The sequence below is a fragment of the Podarcis muralis genome, chromosome 1 (assembly GCF_964188315.1).
Source record: "Podarcis muralis chromosome 1, rPodMur119.hap1.1, whole genome shotgun sequence".
Taxonomy (NCBI): Eukaryota; Metazoa; Chordata; class Lepidosauria; order Squamata; family Lacertidae; genus Podarcis; species Podarcis muralis.
Window position 1 is genome coordinate 124726671 of NC_135655.1, and position 23559 is coordinate 124750229.

Sequence of the window (23559 nt, forward strand, 5' to 3'; positions counted from 1 at the left end):
AGAGTTGTTCATCCTTAGCTGTCTGTCTGGTAATGATCAGTACTGCATAGAATTCAGGTTTCCCCTCTGATTGTTTTAGGACTTTCTCTCAATGAGTCTCCCTTCTTGGATTCTGCCTGGGTGCCAAGTTCCCTCATATCAGTCCATGAAACCACAGATGCAGGCAGACACACTCATAACTGGTGTAGTAAATATACATCATGGTTTTTTCTCTCCCTCATCTAGCACAAGGAAGATTTGTGTGAATGAGATTTCACACTGGGTGATTCAGTATCAGACATGCATGGAAGTGTCACAAGCTGCCTCTATTGTCCAGTAGATCAAGAATAAGAGCTCCCATCTGGGTCAAAACTGAAGCGTCCTGAACTATTAGAAAAAGGTCAAAATTTGCCATTAGCGAACATATCACAAGTGGACTATATGTATGTACTAGGTAACTTGGAAGATTTTATGCAGCAGGATTATAATTACCAAACTGGTGAATCAGTTTGTAATGATTTTGAGCACTATAATGTAAGCTATGCTAAATAGGTAGCAAGTATTGGAAGTGGCACGTGTGATAAATCATAGCAGCACAATAAAATAAAAAGTCCCTTCAACCATTATGTCGTTCACCAGTTTACTAGTACTTAAAACGTCCGTTATTTTAACTTTCCACTGCAGGGTTGGCTGTGTGAGCTGCTCCGTTGGAAGGAGAATCCAAGTCCAGAGAACCGTACACTTTGGGAAAATCTGTGCACCATCCGGCGCTTCCTGAATCTTCCGCAGCATGAGAGGGATGTGATCTATGAAGAGGAATCCAGGCATCATCACAGTGAACGTATGCAGCATGTAGTCCAGCTTACCCCTGAGCCTGTGCAGGTCAGTGCTCTAACTGTCCATTTAAAAATGATTCTTTGCCCCACGTCAACTAGTAAAAGAATGAAAACACAAATGGTTTCAGCATCTTCCAGATCTAGAAGCACAAAACGTCCAGTGTCTTTTTCAGTGAAAAGGTTCCTGGATTGCCTTAGGGATCAAGATAGTGATGTTAGAAGCAGGTGTATTTGTGTATTCATGAGCCTGTGTTCTATTTCAAAGAGAGCTAGCTAGAGACTACAATATTTTAGAGTTATGTCTTTGCATTGGTACCTGGGTCGCTGTCCAGTGTCTTTTTTATGTTTTCTTCTGGCACAATTCATTAGACTAATGATTAGAAAGTGGCACTGCTCCCTTTTATATTTTCAAATTCAGTTTCCAAGTTTTGAAATCACCATGCAGTTGGAGCAGGGTACGTGATGGGATGTGAAGAAGTTTGTCTTACTCCTCCTTTTTCTCTTTAAAGAAATATTTTTTTAAATGAAATTCTATGTTTTTCAGATGTGTATAGGAAGGGTTGGTAAGGTTTCTTTAACCCATATTTAATCACAGATGGCTACTAAATAGAAATTTGATTTCAAATAAAAATTACCGGTCTTGAAAGTAGGCTCCAGTAACCGATGTAGGTGGTCTTTTGGCTCTAGTGTTTTTTTAATGGTTGACCTTGATAATTTAGCCTACTTTTGAAACTCTTCAGGCACATTACTTTTCTGCATAGTGTGTGTAGTTTCTAGTGACACGTTACACTGCATTGCAATGTGATGCATTTGTATTTGTCAGCAAGTTACAAAGCCTTGAATTAATTATTTATTACAATCAAAATATGAAAAATGAAGAAAAATAACTGGAACCAGCTGGCAGCTATAAATAGCAAAACTCTGGAGACTCTCCAACACAGTTGAAACATTCGATCTGTGTTTTGGGGATGCTGCACTTAAGGTATTGTTGTGCCTATCTGATAAGCCTCCTGTGTTCTGTTAAGCTGATGCTAAATCGTGATATTGGTTTGGCAGTGACAATCTCTATTACACAATCAACCAGAAATAATCAGTGACAACCAGTATCAAATGCACAAAATTGATGCCATCACACTCATACTCATTGGGGTTTGTACGTGACAGTAAATGCATTTAATCCAACTATTTTCTTTGTTCAAGCTAATATTAATTCTTCCCAAATGTTGCTGTGCTTAGATTGTTCTGTCACTGGGATGCATGGGTTTTCAGTAACTGCTGTACTGTTAAAGGAATCCATTCAGCAACATGTCTTATTAATATGCAGAGATGTTTTGTCTTCTCCCTTCTTTTCTTCATATACTTGGAGTAATCAAAATTTTAGAAACTATGTGTAGCTGTTTTATTTTAATTGATATCACAATGCAAGTTGAATAATGAATGCCAAAGATGAGTTTGAAATCCATTTTGATCCCTTACCTGGTAAGGAGGAAGACAGCTACAATAAATGATAAAGTTAGTATAACAGCAACAATTGCAATCAATGTATGTTTTGTGTCTTTCATTCTGTGTAATAACGTTTGTGTTTCCTGGTTTCAAGCATCTTAAAGGTAAAGGAAAAGGTACCCCTGACCAACAGGTCCAGACGCGGACGACTCTGGGGTTGCGCGCTCATCTCGCTCTATAGGCCGAGGGAGCCGGCGTTTGTCTGTAAACAGCTTCCGGGTCATGTGGTCAGCATGACTAAACCGCTTCTGGTGAACCAGAGCAGTGCACGGAAGCGCCGTTTACCGTCCCACCAGAGCAATACCTATTTATCTACTTGCACTTTGATGTGCTTTCGAACTGCTAAGTGGGCAGGAGCTGGGATTGAATAATGGGAGCTCACCCTGTTGCGGGGGTTTCGAACCGCCAACCTTCTAGGCAAGTCCTAGGCTCAGTGGTTTAGACCACAGCGCCACCCGCATCCCTCCTTCAGGCTTCTTAGAACTTTCTTAATTGAGATCATCTATCTAAAGGGATGAATAATATCACTGAGAAGGAGCAACACACCCTCATGATTAACAGCTCTAATCCCCACTCAATTGAATACTAAGACAATGGAGATAGGGCATTAACTTTACCAGTTCCAGCACTGAGACTGGTGAAGTTGCTTTAACCTGTTGCTGACTCTTAGTGCTGTCTTAGTGCCAGTCTTAGTGCTGAGGCTGCAGAAGCAAAAATTTGCCACTAAAACTTCTGTGATCCCTAACTCTGTTAATGCTGATATAAGGTAAAAATAATTCTCAAAACGAACTACTTTAAAATGTTATTTAATGTGAAGATATTAAGAACACCTGAACATTGCCTTTACGGTTCACATTTCCTGGTATGGTAGCTCTTGGTGGTAGGCATTATTATACAGTGTGCATATCAAGAGCGCTTCTCAGCCAAAGGAGAGTATTTAAGTATTTATTGTGAAAGGTAACACTTACAGTCAATTCTACAGCTCTAGATATCTATGCACACCAATGTAATGGCTAGGCAGCTATTCCCAGGTCCACACTCTGTGGAGCAGTTACAGCAGCTGGACTACTTCCCCTCCACCAGTTTATGTACCTTCCCCTGGTGGGCTGCATGCAAAAAAAACAAAAAAACACATATGCAGAAGTTGTGCCTAAAACCAGGATTATTCATCTAAGTTTCATAGACTTTCTGTAATTTCTTCATGGCAATAAAGGGATAGGGAAAAATGCTTAAATAATCCTCAGTCCTTATTTTCAGTCAAATTACGATTTTAAAGCAGTGAGTAAGATGTCCAATCTACAAAGCACATAAGGCAGGTGGGCAAAACGTAGTTATGGTGAAAATATTATTTTACTTGGTAATAGCCAACATTAGTCATAATCAGAACTGACTCACTTAAGAAAATGGACTTAAGTAACTTAAATCCATTTATTTCAATGTGCCTAAGCATGACTTAGTTTATTTGTTTTAAAAACTTTTATCCTGCCATTCATCCAAAGAAATGAGCAGGTTGCAACAATAAAACAGACAAAAACAATAACGTTTGCTCTTTAGACCTGGAAAGCTACAGATGTCTCAGCATGTGTTCATTTGTATTTGAGTTGTAAAATACTTTTTAAAAGTACAATGCAGGAAACTATTATATAGTTAAAACTTAGAGGAAAAGCCTAGGCAACAGATTAAGTTCTAATTAAAGGCAGAGTACATACAGTTTAATGTTGTCTAATATTTTCCAGTATGTATGACTCATTCTTGAGGGTTAGGGAGATATAAATATCCTTTCCCCCAAAGGATCGTCCTGTCGTAAGTTCCAACTTGCCCAGCATGACCCCTACCTTTAAAAAGTTATTCATTTGCCTTCCCAAATTTTTGTTTGATTAGTAATATGCAACCAAAGTACATTGTCAATATTGGTTACTGTATTCATGCCACTTAATTGAATGGTCCATCTTAAAGCTTTTGAGAGAGGGCATTTGAGGCCTCAAAAAATAAAGCTATTTTACTGAAAGTGTGTAATATTAAGTCAAATGCTTGAAGTGAAATAGTTGCCTTCTGAGTTGTCATCTTTTTGAAAACTGATGCCTCACCACTTGGAGAAATGTGTGGCTATGCACTGTGGTTTTAGTTTTAATGAATGTTTGACCACTTTTCTTTTTAATAAGCTCTATTTGGATGTTTCATGACAGCTTATAGAAGCTTAGAACCCTAGTTCCTAAAAGCTTTGCACGCATTTTGATAAAACCAATAAGCTACACACAACAGGCAATGAGGCCTTTTATATTTGAATCTAAAATATCCAGTAGAGTTTCTTATGATAGATAGTTATTACAATTGCAGTGGAAAGCCACTGAAATTTTACTGTTGAAGCCAAACCTACGGTACCTATCACGCCATTCAGCTGTTTTTGTTTAACATTCATGCCTAATGTGGCTAGAACTTGCTTCAGATTTTTATTAAGACTTACGTTTGCAACTTCCATTATAATCGTACTATAACTTACATTGGGAAGAGGAGAAACTTCCTTAGTTATGTATTATACTTAATTAATTATTGGAAAAGTATCTCAGATTGTTTTGCCAGTTTTGAACTCGTGCCTCCTCAACAAAACTCACAGAGAATTCTTTAAGATCCCTCTTTAACATTCTGATCCCAAGCTATTTAAGACTTTAAAGGACAAACCCAGCACCTTAATTTTATGCTTGAGAAATGTACTGGTAACGAGTGCAAACTTTCCAGTGCTGTAATAATATGCTATTTGCAGCTTACTTGGGCAACTGCATTTTCAGCAGTTTCAATTTCCAAACAACATAGAAACTAATTTCTAGAGGAAAAATGCCAGAGCTGAAGCCGTCCAGGTCAGATCATATACTCTAATAACTGGATATTAATTGAGCAGAATCTTCCATATGATAGAAACAAGATCAGTAAGTCAGAAAACCAACACCAAAAATTGTGCATGATTTTTGTTATGCTCCTTAGCACAATGCAAAAATACAGATTGAGCTGCTGTCTTTGGGTTGCATGGATCTGCTCTTACAACAAAAAGGAGTATACATCTGTTGGACACAGTTTCTGGGATGAGGGCAGAAAGTATTGAGCACAGTGGAAGGAACAAAGTAGTAAGTTTTCTGGGCCAGATCAACCATTTGGTTGAAAGACAATGGATGATGATGATGATTTTATTAATTATTCCCCGCCCATCTGGCTGGATTTCCCCAGCCACTCTGGGCAGCTTACAGCATATCTAAAAACATAAAACATGTTGAATCTATTCTATATAGAATCTGTGTTCCTTGTTAGCAGAATGGGTTGACTGAAGTATAGTAGCTGCTCGGTTATTAATAATCTGATAAGCATGTTGGAAAGGCTTATTTATATTTGTGGAAGTTTATTACTGTCAGTTCTAGGCCCAGTTCAAAGTGCTAGTTTCAATGTAAAAAACCCTAAAGGGCCTATGGCCAACATATCTCAAGAATCGCTTCTCCCTGTATCCGACTGCACACAATATCCATAGTAGAGTGTGTCATCAGGTGTCCCCTTCCTATTGACTCCAAGGGGACATCTCAGTGGTGAAGCATTGACTTTGCATGCAGAAGATCTCAAGTTCAATCCCTGGCATCTCCAGGTGGAGCTGGGAGAGTTCCCTGCCTGCACCATGGAGAGCAGCTGCCAATACTGAGCAGTGTAGACAATACTGAGCTAGATGGACCAGTGTTCCAACCAGTGTAAGGCAGCTTCCTATGTCCCTGTGGAGGGAAATGACTATGCCAACCTCAGCTGAAAGAGTCTTTTTGGGAGTATATTGGGGAAACAAGGGGGCTTAGATCCCTGAGAAGGTGCTCCACCCCTTCAGTGGCAGAACACCATCCACAGCTGCTGAACCTTCAGTGGACATACCAGAAGAAACCTTCTTATTACTTTAGGATTGCTCTATAATGCTGATGCATTATTGGGACAAGGGTGGCACTGTGGGTTAAACCACAGAGCCTAGGGCTTGCCAATCAGAAGGTCGGCGGTTCGAATCCCCGCGACGGGGTGAGCTCCCGTTGCTCGGTCCCTGCTCCTGCCAACCTAGCAGTTCGAAAGCACGTCAAAGTGCAAGTAGATAAATAGGTACCGCTCCTGCAGGAAGGTAAACGCCGTTTCCTTGCGCTGCTCTGGTTCGCCAGAAGCGGCTTAGTCATGCTGGCCACATGACCCGGAAGCTGTACGCCGGCTCCCTCGGCCAATAAAGCGAGATGAGCGCCGCAACCCCAGAGTCGGTCACGACAGGACCTAATGGTCAGGGGTCCCTTTACCTTTTTATAATGCTACAGTCCTGTACACATTGGGCATAAGTCACACTGAATTCAGTGGGGTGTACTTCTGAGAAGAAATGCATTGGATTGCATTGCCCTACAAAGAGACGTGGAGAAATTTCCACATCGCCTTTCAGATATGTGTATAGACAGCCCACCAGCAGTTAAGTGCTAAGTAATTATTACTATTTATTATTTATTTTCCCTCCTACAAGCGGAAATAATTTTGTTCCACTTTGAAAGTGAAAAATGTTTTCCCTGTCACATTTGAAATTTTAATAGTCCTCAATAAATAAAATCATATCTAATAACATAACTGGTTTCACTTGGCACCGTGATCTAGATGCATTGCAGTTCTGGAAGCATAAATAGTTACAGCCTTCTAAAGCCCAGTTCCTATTTGCTAAATATACTTGGCTTGCTTTAAATTCCTCTGTGTGCAGTCATTAATACAATCCTCTTTGACAGCATTTAATTAAAGTGCTTTTCTCTATTCAATTCATTAAAAGTTTTCTTTATATAATACTTTTTTTAGACACTTGAATGCTAAGGACTTGAAGTCCTCTCTAAATAATTTCTCACTGTTTGTTGTAAATCGTTAATTAAATTTAACTTAGTGTCTGCTTGATGTTGGTAGGGGAAATGAAAAATCAGACAAACTTTTTATTTGTGAAAGTGATAAAGAGTGTGCTCCTGGCGTTGGGCAAACGGGACAGATTAGGGATTCTGCTGGTTTACCGCCTGCCTTGCTGCCCAGCAGTCTCCCTGCCTGAGCTGACAGCTGGTTTTGGAGGCAGTATTGAGGACTCCTAGCCTGCTGGTTTTGAGGGACTCAGCATCCATGCCAAGGCGACTTGCTCTAGGGTGGCTCAGGACTTCATGGCTGCTGTAATGACCATGGGGCTGTCCCAACATGTCACCAGCCCAATTCAAGTGGACCTTGTTTTCTCTACTGGGCAGGAAGAGGGTGATCTGAAAGTGAGGGATATTGACATCTGTTCCTTGTCACTGTCAGTTCACTTCCTGCTGAGATTTAGGCTTTCAGCGCCTTTTCCCCACTGCAGAGGCGGAGAACCTATTGGAATGGTCCACCCTTGGAGGCTATTTGATTCAAAGGGTCTACTGATGGCTTTGGGTGATTTTCTGGCCTGACTGCACTAGCTGTCCGTTAGTTTCCAGACCCAATTCAAAGTGCTGCTTTTGACCAATAAAGCTCCAAATGGTTCAGGACTGTGATACCTCAAGGACCGCCTCTCCCCACATGCACTGACCCAAACTCTGCAGTCATCATCTGAGGCCCATCTCTGTGTGCCTCCTCCATGAGATGTCAGGGTGGCAACACAAGAACAGGCCTTTTCTGTGATGGCTTCCCACTTGTGTCTTCTCACGGAAGCTCACCTTAGTTACATATCTTTAGGTGACAAATGAAAACATTTCTCTGTAACCAGGCCTTGGGCTGATTAACATTCTATGGCCATTTAAATGTGTTTGTGGAAGGGGGTTATTGGCTTGTTTTTGTTTTATTATGTATTTTATCTTCTCATTTTGTATTTTTATGTTGTGAACCACCCTGTGATCTTTGGATAAAGGGTGGTATACAAATTTAGATGATGATGATGATGATGTATGCAAGTGTTTGACTTAAACAAACCTTTGTCACACTAAAAGAGCTAACACAGAAAGGGAGGTTTATTAATTTATTCATGGGTATATTGATAGCCTGAATTTAAAGAGAATTTTCATTGTAGTGGTAGAAATGGAAGCAGGTGTAGCAAGTATGGCAGAGTTATTCAGGATAACTTGAAGTGGCGCTATCTATGTAGCTTCATCTCACTTGTCATTAAAAAAATCCCAGCCTTCCCTAACTGTTCAAAAAGCTGGGTTGAACTAAAGTGGTAGAGCCAGGAGCAGTTTGATGGCAGTCAGGATCCAAGCATGTCTCTTCAGTGAAGAGTCTGCAGCACAGGAGAGTGGCAATTTATGTGGCAGCACTAGTTTACTAACTGACGCATCAACTCACTAAACACACAGTTAGGATATAAGAAGTGTTTGCACAACCTGTTGTTCTCTGCTTTGGGGAAAAAACTATTATGAGTTCAAATTCCCTATGAACATCTTAAACATATGATTGCTCTTCGTGCACCCAATACACCAGAAGGGAAACTGTCAGGTTGACCGAAATTATTATAAGTGAAACCTACTTGTTTGTGAATTAAAAATGTCCATGTGCAATGATTTGTGATCTTGAGGACTGCTGGCAGCATTCATATACCAGCAGTTATGACATTTTATGTGGTATGTTGGGTATATTGCACACAATGTTCAGTATGTTCAGTTTAGGTGTATTCTGAATAAGTTATCAAAGGTGCTGAATATCATTTTTGGAAATCTACAACATATTTTAAAGGAAAACAATCACAATACCATACATCGTATGTTGAGCAAGGTGAATTATTAATCTGCATACTAAATTAGGACAGATATCTAAAGTAAATTTATGCTTTATGTAAATTATACAAAGATTTTAGGAAATAGTCCTAATCAGGTCATTTGGTCTGTGTATTTCAATTTCTGAAGTGTTTCGCATTGTTCATTATATTTTTTCCACGTTTTAATAACCCAAAGAACTAATTTACATTAATTGTGAGGATTTTCATCATTTCATCATGGGCCTTAATATGTGAGGATTTGTTGGGCAAATGGGGGGAGGGGGATAGTTCACTATTAATACATTATTGACAGCTTAATGTCTTGGCACCTAGTCAGCCCATAAGGTATAATAAACAGGAAGCTGCCTGATGTGAGAGCAGTCAATAGTATATTCAATCAGAACCTTTCAGTTAATTGCTAGTTGACCTCGGAGATTTCCTTTAGTAAAATACTTTCCTTAGTTTAGACCTAGAAGAATCAGCAGGGAATTTAATACTTTGCTGAGATGTGAGAGAGTAGAGTTTGGTGCTTTGATTCATAGTCAGGAAATACATATAGAACAGTAATTTCACAAGCTTTGAAAATTTTGCACACCTATAGCCTTTTTCAGTGCCTGCTGTCATTTGTCAGGTATTGAGACTTGCTAAAAAGGTAGATGGAAAAAGCCACAAATAACCTAAGACTGGAGAGGTTTATGCTGGAAAGGGGAGCTGAAACAGGACTACTGGGCAGGCAAGGGGACTAGGCAGAGTCAACATCATTCAAGGGAGTAAGACAAAGCAGGCAAGCAATGGAATGAAAAGCAAGGAGCTGAGAAACAATGGGTGCTAAAGGCAGGGCTGTGAATTAAATTGCAATGCAAATCCTTTCCTGCAGGGTTGGGAGGGGATTAAAAATACTGAGGATATGGTCCTAGGAATTAAGGGAATACAAAGTTGTTGAGTCTAGGCACTAAGAAGACTGCATATAGAATGAAAGGTCTGGGCTATGTTTTCTTTGAGGCAGAAAAATAAATAGCAAACCATCCTGCAAGTAAATAAATGACCATCTGATGCTCATATACAACAAACACCTTATTTTATGGTAATGCGTTGGGAATAATTCTGCCAGTTGTGCCTTCTCCTGTCACTCTGGCTTGGAATTTGTAAGGGGAGTAGTATGGACCAGAAAGAAGCATGGTGGTGGCAGTGCATAAAGGTAAAGGTAAAGGGACCCCTGACCATTAGGTCCAGTCGTGACCGACTCTGGGGTCGCGGCGCTCATCTCACTTTACTGGCCGAGGGAGCCGGCGTACAGCTTCCGGGTCATGTGGCCAGCATGGCTAAGCCGCTTCTGGCGAAACCAGAGCAGAGCACAGAAACACTGTTTGCCTTCCCGCCGGAGCAGTACCTATTTATCTACTTGCACTTGGACGTGCTTTTGAACTGCTAGGTTGGCAGGAGCAGGGACTGAGCAACGGGAGCTCACCCCATCGCGGGGATTTGAACCGCCGACCTTCTGATCGGCAAGTCCTAGGCTCTGTGGTTTAACCCACAGCACCACCCGCATCCATATGTCGATTTTAATGCCCAGATGATTGTTTGAATTTAAGTTTCTGGCTATGTGCACAAATGGTGCATGAAACAAATCCCCAAATATAGCAGCACCACTTCCCTCCACATTTTGTTAGACAACCTAATTTGATCCATGGTAGCATTTCAAGCATAATTTTAGATGCAAAATAGGGGGACTCTCAAGGTAAAGTCTGTGTGAATATGTGTACGTTCTTATTTTCTGTCAAATTGTTGGCATCAATAGAAACGAGGCAGGCAAATAACTACATTGAAAGGATGGTGGTTGATTCATGTGCATTTTGTGTAGTGGCTCATTTGGCCCAGAAAAGGAGAAGGAATGGGGAAATGATTAAGTACAGGAGGCAGAAAGTGGCTGCATGTAGACAAAGAAGTGCTTGATAACATAAATATGTTGTCCAAGAGCCAGTATTTTTATGTTTAGTTCAGATCTAACTATTCATAAGTTATGAGTTCAGCATGCCCAAGAAACAAAGTCTGTGGCTGCCTAGTGTTTTAAGTACTCTACTTAGCTTCTCTAATTTTGGGGGCTGCATATCTTAATATGATCTAGATAATCTACAAAGGCAGGCAGGCAGGAAGCCACAAGGGCAATTCCTGACCCTGACTAACATTAAACCATCTGCTCACTTGGGACAGGGAGGCTGCATGGGGAAATTTGTAAGAAATAAATCTACAATCAGTCTTCTCCTTCCCTTCCCTTCCCTTCCTTCCCTAACCACCTTCCCCCAAACGTACGTGTGTGTGTGTGTGTGTGTGTGTGTGTGAGAGAGAGAGAGAGAGAGAGAGAGAGAGAGATTTCGATCACCAGTACTAGTTCCAAAGTGGGTTTCTTTATGAGACTGAGTGATTCAACAACTAGTCCAGCCTCATGTATTGTTCACTCACCTAGGAAACTTCTAACTTGGACGAATATGTTTTTGTGATACATGAGGAACACCCGTTTTTTTTCTTATGGCTTGTCCAGAGAACAGATTTTTTTTGGATGGATGTTAGATGCAACACATTCATTATGCTTGACACCTGTAAACCACCCAAGATCTATGCTAATCCCTTTGCTTGTTCAAACCACATTTGAGGATTAACACCATGGTTTAACAGGGATTCCTATAAACATCTGAGCCTCTTTGTATCCTTTTTCTGGTTCCTGTTCTAGGTTTATGTGAAATAGTGCAGCAAGTCATGCATGAAGATGGTGCCTTCGTACCGTCTATATAATCTGGAATAGTGTTTATGAAACATTAGTGCTCTTTTTCTAAGCATCATTTCTTCTTATAAAGAACAAGTCATAGCGAAATTACTCAGATCCATAACTCAGAACTCAGCTTATATAAACGCAAGCGAAGAGAACATGTGCTCAAGTCATGGCCTTCCACTTTATTGAGGAACAAATGCATAGTTGTTACTCAGCTGTTGAGGAGATCAGCTCACTCATCTGCTGCAAAGAAATGGCATATTCCTAGCATTTAAACTGCAATGTACGTGTCGGCTGAGAATATAGGGTGATTTTACCAGCAAGCCTGGCCATGGAGCATTAAAATGTTATACCACCCAGAAGTGTATTGAGCAGCTTGGGGGAGCCCATGACCAGCACCCCCTGCACAATTTTGACATTTATTTATTTTAAAAGAATGTTCTATAGTTTTACAAAAATGATGGGAGGAAAACACAGGGTTCAGAAAAGGGCAACCAAAATGATCAAGGGAATGGAGCGATACCCTGTGAAGAAAGGTTGCAGTGCTTGGGACAAGAGAAAAGGGCAAGTAAGAGGTGACGCGATAGAAGTTTATAAAATTATACATGGCATGGAGAAATGGATAGGGAAACATTTTTCTCCCTCTCTGGAGGCAGCCATGCTTCTGAATGCCTGTTGCCGGAAGCCACAGGAAAGCAGGGTGCTCTTGGGTTCAGATCCTGTTTGCAAGTAGGTTGCCTACTGTGAGAACATTGGCTGGATTCAGCAGGCTCTTCTTATGTTCTTCAGCATACTGCTTAATTGTAACAAACAGCAAGGCAGATAGATAGAGACAAGACAGAACTTTGATCTTGCAGACATTTTAATGCCGCGTAATGAAATCAATCAAGCAGATAAACTGAAGGTAATCTTTGCTCATCACGTGTTTTGTTTATGCATTTGAAAAATGAAGTGATGAAAGTGATACCTTCATTAGAAAATGGCAGAAATTAGTCACGTTTAGTCTGAATATACTGGAATCGAAAATCAGTAGTTTCCTGTGGTAGTATCTTAACTGATTCCCTTTTTATTTTCTTTCTGGACATATGAAGCCGCCTTATACCAAGTCAAACCATGTATTCATTGGACTGGTGTTGTCTACTCTGTTACCCTTTTCAATACATATTTCAATGTGTGTGTGTGTGTGTGTGTGTGTGTGTGTGTGTGTGTGTGTGTATGATATAAATACATTGGAACAGATCTCAAGAGGTTTGTTGAAAGAGGACAACAGAGATAGCACCTGTCTAACATTGAGTGGACAGGAATTCCAGCAAGTTACATGATTTCACTGACAGTGGCTCTCCGAAATCTCAACCTGTCTATCATTATCTGCTACGTGGCCACTGAATTGGAAATGCTGGGGACTTGGAACCATCTCCATGCAAAGGATGTGCTCTGCCACTGAGCTAAGTAAGACTTTTCTCCTTCAGCCTCCCATTCTTTGCAATGCTTTTTAATTCATTTATTATGGTCATTTGGCTAGTGCCCTTAGAAAAATCAATTTAGTGCCTAAAAGTCATGCAGATACATTTAATACTGTTCCTTATTAAAATTCTCAGGAAAAAAATATTCCTGTTCCTTGCTAAAATCCTCAGAAAAATAGGAACATTTTCAGATAAATGTCATTTTTTAAAAAAAAAAAAAGACTCAAAAGAGATATTTCAGCCTTGATGAAATTAAGTTCAATGTATATCACACCTTGGTAGTTCAATTATCTGTGATACCAGTGTTTACTTCATGAAGCAATTATTAAACCCTTTTAAAAAAGGCAATACATGAAAAATGCCAGTAGCATTTTGGTTACAATATTAAAGGAAGCTAGATGAAAGTGAACATATATATATCCATGTCAGACTTCCTACCATTTTGCACGCTCATATTGATTTCTTTTGACATGGTCTTCATTTATTGAGTACTATTTTTTTTTAAACTCCCCTGTCCATAACTGTACATGCTGTGAGCAATTGTAAAAGGAAGCCAAGGTATATTAAACCTGCCTGAAGTCAAAATGTAATCTAACACCTGTAGTCTGTAATTTGTCATCACTTCATAGACAGTTTTTTGGGGGGTGTGTATGTGTGGGTTTTTTTTTTAATAACAGTTTGAATTTTCCTCAGCTTGTAACCTTAGGATACTCTGCAGTCCAAGAAAAGTGATGGAACTAAATCACAGTATTTAATGGAGTTTTATTGCATCAAGGTGCTAAATCACGGCTCCAAACAAACTCAAAGAAAATACTTTTGTTGGAGCTTTGTAATGTAGTGCTGCCCTGTTTAGCTAAAGGACACAAATACCTTTCACAGCAAAATAAAATAAAGTCTTAACCACTGCTTTGAAAGGAAAAACAAGCACAGGTGCAAATTGTAACTTCTGCTACAGTTTCTCATGTAGACATTCCTAGCAGCTAGTAAAGGTTCTTGGCAGAAAATTCTATCTAATTAACACTCTTGCCAACAGGACGCCCAGACTAAGATTGTGTTGAAAGGTGCCGTTTATTTACCCAAGCTTTGTTGTTATTGTTGTGCTCTTCTCTATAGAAATTGGAGGCTGTAGAATGGTATGATACTGTTCTCTATGGGTACGTTTATTGCATCTGCAAACATCTGTTTCAAAAATGTAAATACACAGTGCACCCTTCAGCATAAACATACACTTTCAAAGTGCAGCATTTAAAATGAGGTTCTAGAGATTTAATACACTCTACATCTGAGACACCTGAATGAGACATTGAAAAGTAGTGAATATATGAGCAGTTGATGGGTATTTGACATTGGGAGATGTCATTTTGTCCAGTGCTTTTTAAAGAAACTCAGAGCTTTTAAACCAGTGACAGCTTTAGGCTGAATATTTTCTGCTGTAAGCAAAGTTACTAGTATTGTACATTTCAGTAGTCAAAAAATGGAAGCAAGTTTGGCTTGTCATGAATTTCACATGCATTTGGAATCAGCTTACAAACTCTGTGAAGCTGTCCTAGTTCACTGTAGCCACATCTGTCTCTCCTACCAGATAATTCTTTCCTCCGCACATTATTTTATTTACCGTTGTTTCTGTTATTTTGTTTTCCTTTGTACAGTGGTATCTCGGGTTACATACGCTTCAGGTTACATACGCTTCAGGTTACAGACTCCGCTAACCCAGAAATAGTACCTCGGGTTAAGAACTTTGCTTCAGGATGAGAACAGAAATCGTGCTCTGGTGGCACGGCGGCAGCAGGAGGCCCCATTAGCTAAAGTGGTGCTTCAGGTTAAGAACGGACCTCCAGAACAAATTAAGTACTTAACCCGAGGTACCACTGTAAAGGCCTCCCAGAGCAACGAACAGTACTGCAATTGCAGTAGCAGGCTGGGCCATATTACGTACGGTGGCAGAGTCAAACATCTCGGGCCATCCCTGGTTCAAACTCATTACAAGAATTCCATGAATTGTTAAATCATGGGGGCAACTTCACATAAGACTCTTTCCCTATATCCTGTTTCATGCCCAACTCTCTCTCTCTCTCTCTCTCTCTCTCTCTCTCTCTCTCTCACACACACACACACACACACACACACACACACACACACACGCACACACGCACACACACACACACACGGGCTCTTACATGTTAGTAAAAAACAGGACTTTACTGAGGCAGACAAAACATTCAGGAGTCATGATTCAGGAGTTCAGGAATCCTGCAAGACATTCAGAACTGGATGGAAGCAACAAAGTTCTCCAAATAGTTACCATACCCTGTCTACCAGCTTAAAGGGAAGCTGTGATGTACTCACTCCCAAGACCTGCTTGCTCTGTGAGAATGATGGAGTTGCAAATGTGTGCTCCTCTGGGCTGGGTCTGCTCCCACCTGTGGAAATGGAGCCTGGTTCTAGAAATTTCTGGATTTCAGTAATTTAAGCCTATTGATTTCTATGAGTTTACGCTGAGTATTGCTAATGTTGGCTGTCACTCTGTGAATAGCTGAATATAGCACCCAGGGCCAAATCCACTGGGGGTGGGGAGCCACCAATTGGTTCTTCTTCACCTAGTGTGGCTTAAACCCTTTTAATTGATCTTCATAGAGTTTCCAGTTCCTGCAGCATTTCCCACTATTCCTTATATAATTATTTGCTTATAGTTCTATGAGGACTTTTTTTTTGAAAGCTCAGTGGTCTTCAACTTCTCTTCATCCATCCATATCTTTTAATGCAGAAATGTAGCAGAGGCTTTTACCATCAAAGAGTGATGAGAAAAGGTTTCACCGTTCCTCATATCAGGCAGCTTTTAAAGACACGGGCAGTATAATTAAAACAAAAATAAAAATACCAGCCTTACACCCAAAACTCTCGCTTGGCTACTGCAAGCAGTGGAAAATCAATAGTGGAAGGAACACGGATGTTCAGAGACGCTGGTCCACTATTAACTGATATTTTGACTGAGGAGGCTTTGATCAGTTTTCTAGCAACTCCAGAGTTCTCTGGAATACAGTTTGAAACCTCTGCCGTAGCTTATTACAAGTAATACAGATCATTCCCTTAATGATATACTACATTATATATTTTCCTAAACTTAATCATTCCATATCATACTTCCTTCCCTGCAGGCGTGTACTATTATTTTTTACACATGGTTCCCAGCTGGATTTCATTGTGGCCTTCAAAACATATTGCAATGTTGTGTGATTTAATAGGAGTCACTTATCTTTTCAAAGTCAACTTTCATCATATTAGATATCTGTATGTTTTCTATCTGAATAGACTAATACCTCAGAAAAGTGAAAATGTAATACCTATGAAAAGTAGTTCCCCCCCTCAAAAAAACAAAACAGTCTTGTGCTTTAGCTTTATTATACAAATGTAGATCCCTTTTCAACATTAAAGTGAATATGCATTAGAGAAAGCAGAAACATTTGAGACCTGTGGCTAGAGAACAAAACATGTTTCAGTTCTGATTTGCAAGGAGATGGGAACTGATTTGGGGAAGCAATAGGAAGTCAGTTCCAGATGGCCAAAATTGAAGTGAAGACTTGCTTGTGATAATGGCGAAGTGAAGGGAGGAGTGAAAGCAGAGAACTGAACCACTCCAAGTCAAATTTGGGCTATGATCCTGAGCACAGTTACTTGGAAGTTAAGACATTTGACTTATTTCTTAGGAACAATGTTTATGACAAGAGACTCTTCCCAGAACGCTGCCATTTTCAGTTAAGATGTTGCTTCTACAAACTGCATGTGATATGGCTTATTTGTTAACTGACATTAAGCCACTGTACCCTGACTTGGACATCCCAAGGATCTTTGTCTTAATAGAAGCTGGTGAGCATGAGAAGATTGCCTAGTTCTGAGGCTCATGGTTTATGGAGACTGGAGTACTTGTCTGACTTGGGTATAATCTTCTTATATGCAGTTGGATTAGGGCCTGTAGCAATTGGCCGCCTGTTCTTCAGATAAAGTTAACAAAGAACTGGGTGCATTTTCCTGTTTAAAATGTTTTATACCCTCTAGTTGCAACACTGAATATGGTGCCATATAAAAGCAAAATGAACACCTCTTCAACAAACCAGCTCAGTGGTACCTCGGGTTAAGTACTTAATTCGTTCCGGAGGTCTGTTCTTAACCTGAAACTGTTCTTAACCTGAAGCACCACTTTAGCTAATGGGGCCTCCTGCTGCCGCTGTGCCGCCGGAGCACGATTTCTGGTCTCATCCTGAAGCAAAGTTCTTAACCTGAGGTAATATTTCTGGGTTAGCAGAGTCTGTAACCTGAAGCGTATGTAACCTGAAGCGTATGTAACCCGAGGTACCACTGTATGTCGTTTTGAAACCAATTTCATCTCAAATTAAACATTTTAACGTCTTAGGTGTATTGTTTTACAGATCCCAGGTATTTAATATTTGTCAGGTTGGCTTGATTCTGGTTTTCTTAGTTCCACTTAACTGAAATTAAACAGATAGCCTTTCTTCTCTTCTGTGATGTATGGTGGTTGCTGTAGTTCTTTCAACCCCTCTGACAAATGCTGCTTCAAGAAGCTTTGTACATGCACCATTTTAAAGTGCCTGTGCTTTCAGGATGGTTTCTCACATGAAATTTCCCCTCCTGAGAGTTAAATGCAACACCAGAGATTTATCTGGCTGTGAGTATATAAGCCAACGGAGCTATCACTCAAGAGAACACACAAGACAGATATCAGTAGAGCTTTGCCTATTGCCACCTGCAGAGAAGAAGAAGAAGAGTTTGGATTTGATATCCCGCCTTTCACTCCCTTTAAGGAGTCTCAAAGCGGCTAACATTCTCCTTTCCCTTCCTCCCCCACAACAAACACTCTGTGAGGTGAGTGGGGCTGAGAGACTTCAGAGAGGTGTGACTGGCCCAAGGTCACCCAGCAGCTGCATGTGAAGGAGCGGAGACACGAACCCGGTTCCCCAGATCACGAGACTACCGCTCTTAACCACTACACCACACAGAGGAGCTGCAACTCTTGTTGATAGGGAACCATTGTATGATTGCATTCTTTCCCCTCTAGTACATATAGTCAGCCATGGGGTTACTAAACTGACACGGCAGAGAACCAATGCCAGCTCCTCCTCATCATGCAAATAGACTCCAGACCTCCCGTATTTTTTGCTCTATAAGACGCACCAGACCACAAGACGCACCTAGTTTTTGGAGGAGGAAAACAAGGAAAAAAATATTCTGAATCTCAGAAGCCAGAACAGCAAGAGGGATCTCTGCGCAGTGAAAGCAGCAATCCCTCTTGCTGTTCTGGCTTCTGGGATAGCTGCGCAGCCTGCATTCGCTCCATAACACACACACACATTTTCCCTTACTTTTTAGAATGGAAAAAGTGAGTCTTATAGAGCAAAAAATACAGTAATTTACACTGGATGCTGCTCTCTGTTGGGTTGGTGGGAGTGGGGTTCATACTGCTCCTCTCACTTGCTGTGTTGCAGTACCCCTAGGGCTAAATGTACAAGCATTTAGATTAAGCTGAGAAACTAGTCTTAAAGCAAAGCAAAAACAAAAGAAATATTGGAAAGAATCATCTTGTGGAGGCCTGGAACAATGCTCCTTTTGATAAGAGAAAGAAGTTGATATTTCTCATTTTGACTCGTTGCTCTTGCATTGTGTTGTTGTTTTTCCTGAGCCAATTTATTTATAGCAAATAATTGCAGCGTTCCTTTCTGCAGAAGGGCTAGAGTATGTTTGTTTAAGACACGCAGATCACCAGAGCAAACGTTGGCCTTCAAGATGAGCAATTCAGGACCTACTGTGTAGCTGCTTAATGAAGTTAGGGAATTGAATGGCTGGACTTCTCACTTCGATGGCAGCATGCTGCTTTGGGCCACACATCCGTGTCATCATTGAAAAGTTATGCAGCAAGAGTGCCAGTAACATTTATTTCAACTCATTACATTTTCTAGGCCCCACAAGCTTTTTATTGCTTAGGACGTATGCCACCTTCCATCATAACAGGAGAAGAAATATGTTTCTTGAATCTTCCAAGGCTTGTAATTGAGGATAAGACTTTCGCTTCATCTACCCATATTTTCTCGTGGTTCATGCACACACATGTGTACTCTGCCTTACAAATGGTTCCATGTTTCTCCTCTTTTAACAGTTCTGGTCCTCTCAGATCTAAAATCCTCATCTAATTTGCTCTGTGAGTTTAAGTTTAAAGAGAATTGTGGAAGCTTTAGTAAACCATTATTTGGAACTATTTGCAATGTTTGCATAGAAGTTGATTAAACACACTCTAAGTATGTCACTTCTGTCTCATGCAGAGATGCAGAAATAAAGAACAAATATTTTAGTGAAATAACTACCAGTAGGTTCTTCAAATAATGGGATTTTAGGAACTTTAGATATGCCATCTTTTAAGTTGGTAATAAATTACACGTTCCTAATAAAAATTTCACCCCACCATCCAAAAATGTATTTCTCTTTTTAGTGTTTTTTTAGGAAATAGTTTTGAACTATTTTTGAACAGTTTTTAGTACAGTATTGCTACACAGGTACTGCTGTAGAATCTTCATGCAACATGTTGCAAACTTGCATTATACAGAAGAGATTGCTTGAGAATAAAAAAAAAAGCTGATTTTGGGTAGTGTTATATTTTTTCTATGTCTTTGGTTTTAAATTATTGACAAGCTGCTTTGTATTTTATATATTTGAATAAATGTAATAATCATAATTAGTAACGTATTAATTCTATTACACTTGGTGTCATGGCAGACTTACTTTAAACAGGTATGCTTTTTTCATTTTCCAGGTGCTTCATAGACAGCAATCCCAACCAGCAAAGGAAAACTCACCTCCGAGAGAAGAGGCCCCACCTCCACCTACAGAGGACACGTGTACCAAAAAAACAAGATCTCGCACTAAAATTTCTTTAGAGGCTTTGGGCATCCTTCAAAGTTTCATCCATGATGTTGGCCTCTATCCGGATCAGGAGGCCATCCACACTTTATCGGCTCAGTTGGATCTGCCTAAACACACCATCATCAAATTCTTCCAGAACCAGCGTTACCATGTGAAGCATCATGGGAAACTAAAAGAGCACATGGGCACCGTGGTAGATGTGGCAGAATACAAAGACGAGGAGCTACTGACTGAGTCAGAGGAGAATGACAGTGAGGAGGGCTCTGAGGAAATGTACAAAGTGGAAACCGAAGAAGAGAATCCTGAAAAAAACAAGGCAACTGCTTCCGAAACTGACCAGAGATAATGTGAAAACATCACAGGAAAAGCAATACATTGATCCAATTTTTTATTTTATTTTTTGGCTTCTTCTTTTTAAAAAGTTTTTTTTTTAAAGTGCGCATAATGTTGGGTTTCCCCCCCAGTGCGCATAGAGTATGTGCAAACCGAACTATTATTTTGCATAGCCCAATCAGACATTCCCTTGTAAAAGGCACTTGAGTGTTACACTTTTATGTTTGACTGAGACAATGTTAATTGTAATTCACGTATGATTACATCAGCGTTAACCTTGCACTTATGAAAGGACCTTCTAGCAAGTTACAGGAAGAAATAGACCTATGAAATCAATGAAGGAAATGATAATGGCATATATATATATATATATATATATATATATATATATATATATATCCCCACATCTATGAAATTTGCATGGGACATAACAATCTGAAAGTATAGACTGTGAAATGAGCTCGTTAAAATATGAGTCTTGTTTATGTATTAAAAAAACCACTTCACAATGAGTTGCTTTGGCTTTTAGATAAACTGCTGCCTGCTCTCAGGGTGTGGTTACTATTTTGAAATACCTATTTATTTTCTATGTTTATCCCTGTTATATATTTTTTAAATTCTTATTATGGCTTCCACTTTGGCAGCTTGATGGGGAATTTTTGAGGTATGCATTTAAAAAACCCAGAGCAGCACTGCCAAAAAAATTAAAGTGAAGGAGAGGGAGAGAGAAAATGGGGGACAAAATCAGGGCACCTTAACAAATGAAATCCCAAACCAAGTAGTAACTTTAAAAAAACTTTAGTATATGATGCACATTTGAAGTCACAGAGCATGTTTTGTTCTTTATCATTTCTGTAGCAACCAGGTGGATTTTCATGGACTTTTTAGTGGGGTGTGGGAATCAGTGCACAGTAGACTTTGTCTACTAAAGCAGTCTTCATGAAAAGTTGCTTTTATGAGATTTAATGTGTGGAATTTTACATTGAGCCACATTTTATAGTGGTGTTATGTGTTTTGGAGGCGCAAACCATCTACACTGTTGCTGTGCAACTTCTGTCAATTTCAGTGGGGCTTGTGCAGCTGTAGTTCTCGTTCCTTTGCTCCTCTAGTGTTTGTCTGATATTAATGTTTGGAAATTTACTCATTATATATGCTCAAATTGCTTTTCAACAAAGCTTTCACAAATGAAATCGTACGACTATATCACATCAATCACTCTGGGCAAGTCTGGCTGGTTCTTAAATCAGTCATAGGGTCTGATGGTTCTCTGGTGCTGAATTTCCTTCTGTATCTCCTTTATTCCCTACATCTAGAGTCTTAAAGCTCATTATCTCAACGAGACTAAACACTTTCAGCAAACACTCTTCCAAGGTATGGGCTTCATGAGGTGCATGGCAGACTTGGTGGGAACACATTTTCTGAACTTGCTGCAGTAAGAGTAAACCAAGCAATTTCCGTGTAGTCACTTGTCATAAACTGAAACCTTTTCCCAGTGACCTAGCATAGCAATTCCATTACATAAAGCAGAACTAATGCTGACTGACTCTTCAATAGTACAAGCATTAAAGCTGCAATTTACTATAGTTCCCAACAGGTTTTTGAAGTCGTGGTTTGGTAGTGACACCAGCAGTGTTGCTGTTCCTTCATATATATATATTTTTAAAGGATATTTTGACTTTCTTCTGTGTCTGGGTTGCTATTTGGACTCTTAAACCCATTGGTAGGCTTCCTTTTGACATGTGCTTTGTAACTCTTAACAAAGACCTCATGCGATATCACTTGGAAAGCGATTTTATGTTTCTTGCACAGACATTGTAATATATAACTGTTAATACTATTTATATATTTGAAAGGTATAAAAGGCAGGCATTAAAAGAATTCTCTGTATAGGTAGTTACCAAGAACGTAACAACATACAGGGAGAAGACATGTTGCAATACAAGCTAATTCTAGCTACTCAGTAACCTCCAGAGTTTTTAAAGGGACTTTTCCAAAATCAATATTTGACACCCACAACATATCTGTATCCATTTCATATATCATTGAAAAACAATGTTGGCTTGCTAACTTAAACTTTTCCTCCTTTATTTCTGTAGTACGCTGCAGCTTTAATCAGAAATTCAGTAGGCGCTGCTTTATGTTCTCTTTCGAGTTACTATTTTTAAACTGTTATCAGAAACTCTTGCTGAAATCACTATGTATATGTAATACTGGTCAATCTCTCATAAGGTTATTCATCTCTTTGATGGCATCAGCATTGGTTTCTTTTTAAAAAAACTTCAACCTAAACAAATAGTAGGTATTTTTTCCCCCAATGCTGAGTCTTGCCTTCCTGACCCCAACACTGCCAATTTTTGCAGTGGTTCTTCTAAGTGAATCTGTGGGCATTTTCGCCTGTGGTCTTGCCAGATCTTTGCGAATTACAATGCATATATGTCTATTTATTCAATATTCATCATATAATATCTATTTGGAAAAAGAATTTTTTTTTCTCGTAGTGCCTCTTAACAAAGCACAATTTTCCGCCTTTTTTGTGAAATAAGAGAAAAGAAAAAAAAAGTGTTATTGCGGTATCAACAATGTGAATGAGGATTAACATATTGTAAATGTTCTTTTTCCATGTAAATCAACTTGATCTTTGTTATCACTAAGTGATAATTAAATTTTAACTTATGTGCATTGTTAGTCTGTTAGAATTTTTTGGTTGTTGAAATAAAACACATTCAGTAAATGACATACCCATTTGCAATGTCATTCTTTGGGGCCCTCTGTTTTCCCTTCCCCTCTCCCTGAATTGATATGAAACATAAATCCCTTTCTTGTATTAGAAATGCGATCCAGGCAAGTACAGCTTTACCCTGCCTGCGTTATCTTGCAAACTGCTTTTTAAGTTTCACATGTTTAAAAAACGGGTTTGAATTTGCAGAGGTGGGCTGGGGGAGTAAGCCTTCCTCTGGACATGCAGAGGCCAGATCCTTTAGGTTGGCTTAACAACTCAAAGTCGAACTCAATAGAAATGAACAG

The 23559-nt window shown here is 39.6% G+C and overlaps 1 protein-coding gene across 4 annotated transcripts in view; it reads left to right on the forward strand.

Moving 5' to 3' along the window:
- The window catches only part of SATB2 (SATB homeobox 2), a 134880-nt gene extending 111609 nt beyond the window's left edge, over window positions 1-23271 (forward strand). For all 4 annotated transcript variants that reach the window (XM_077917774.1, XM_077917778.1, XM_028751604.2 and 1 more), the window contains 2 exons: window positions 664-861; window positions 20093-23271. In XM_077917774.1, the coding sequence (XP_077773900.1) occupies window positions 664-861; window positions 20093-20548 (654 nt within the window). In that variant the 3' untranslated portion in view covers window positions 20549-23271. The remainder of the gene's footprint in view (window positions 1-663; window positions 862-20092) is intronic.
- Window positions 23272-23559: the final 288 nt, after the last annotated feature.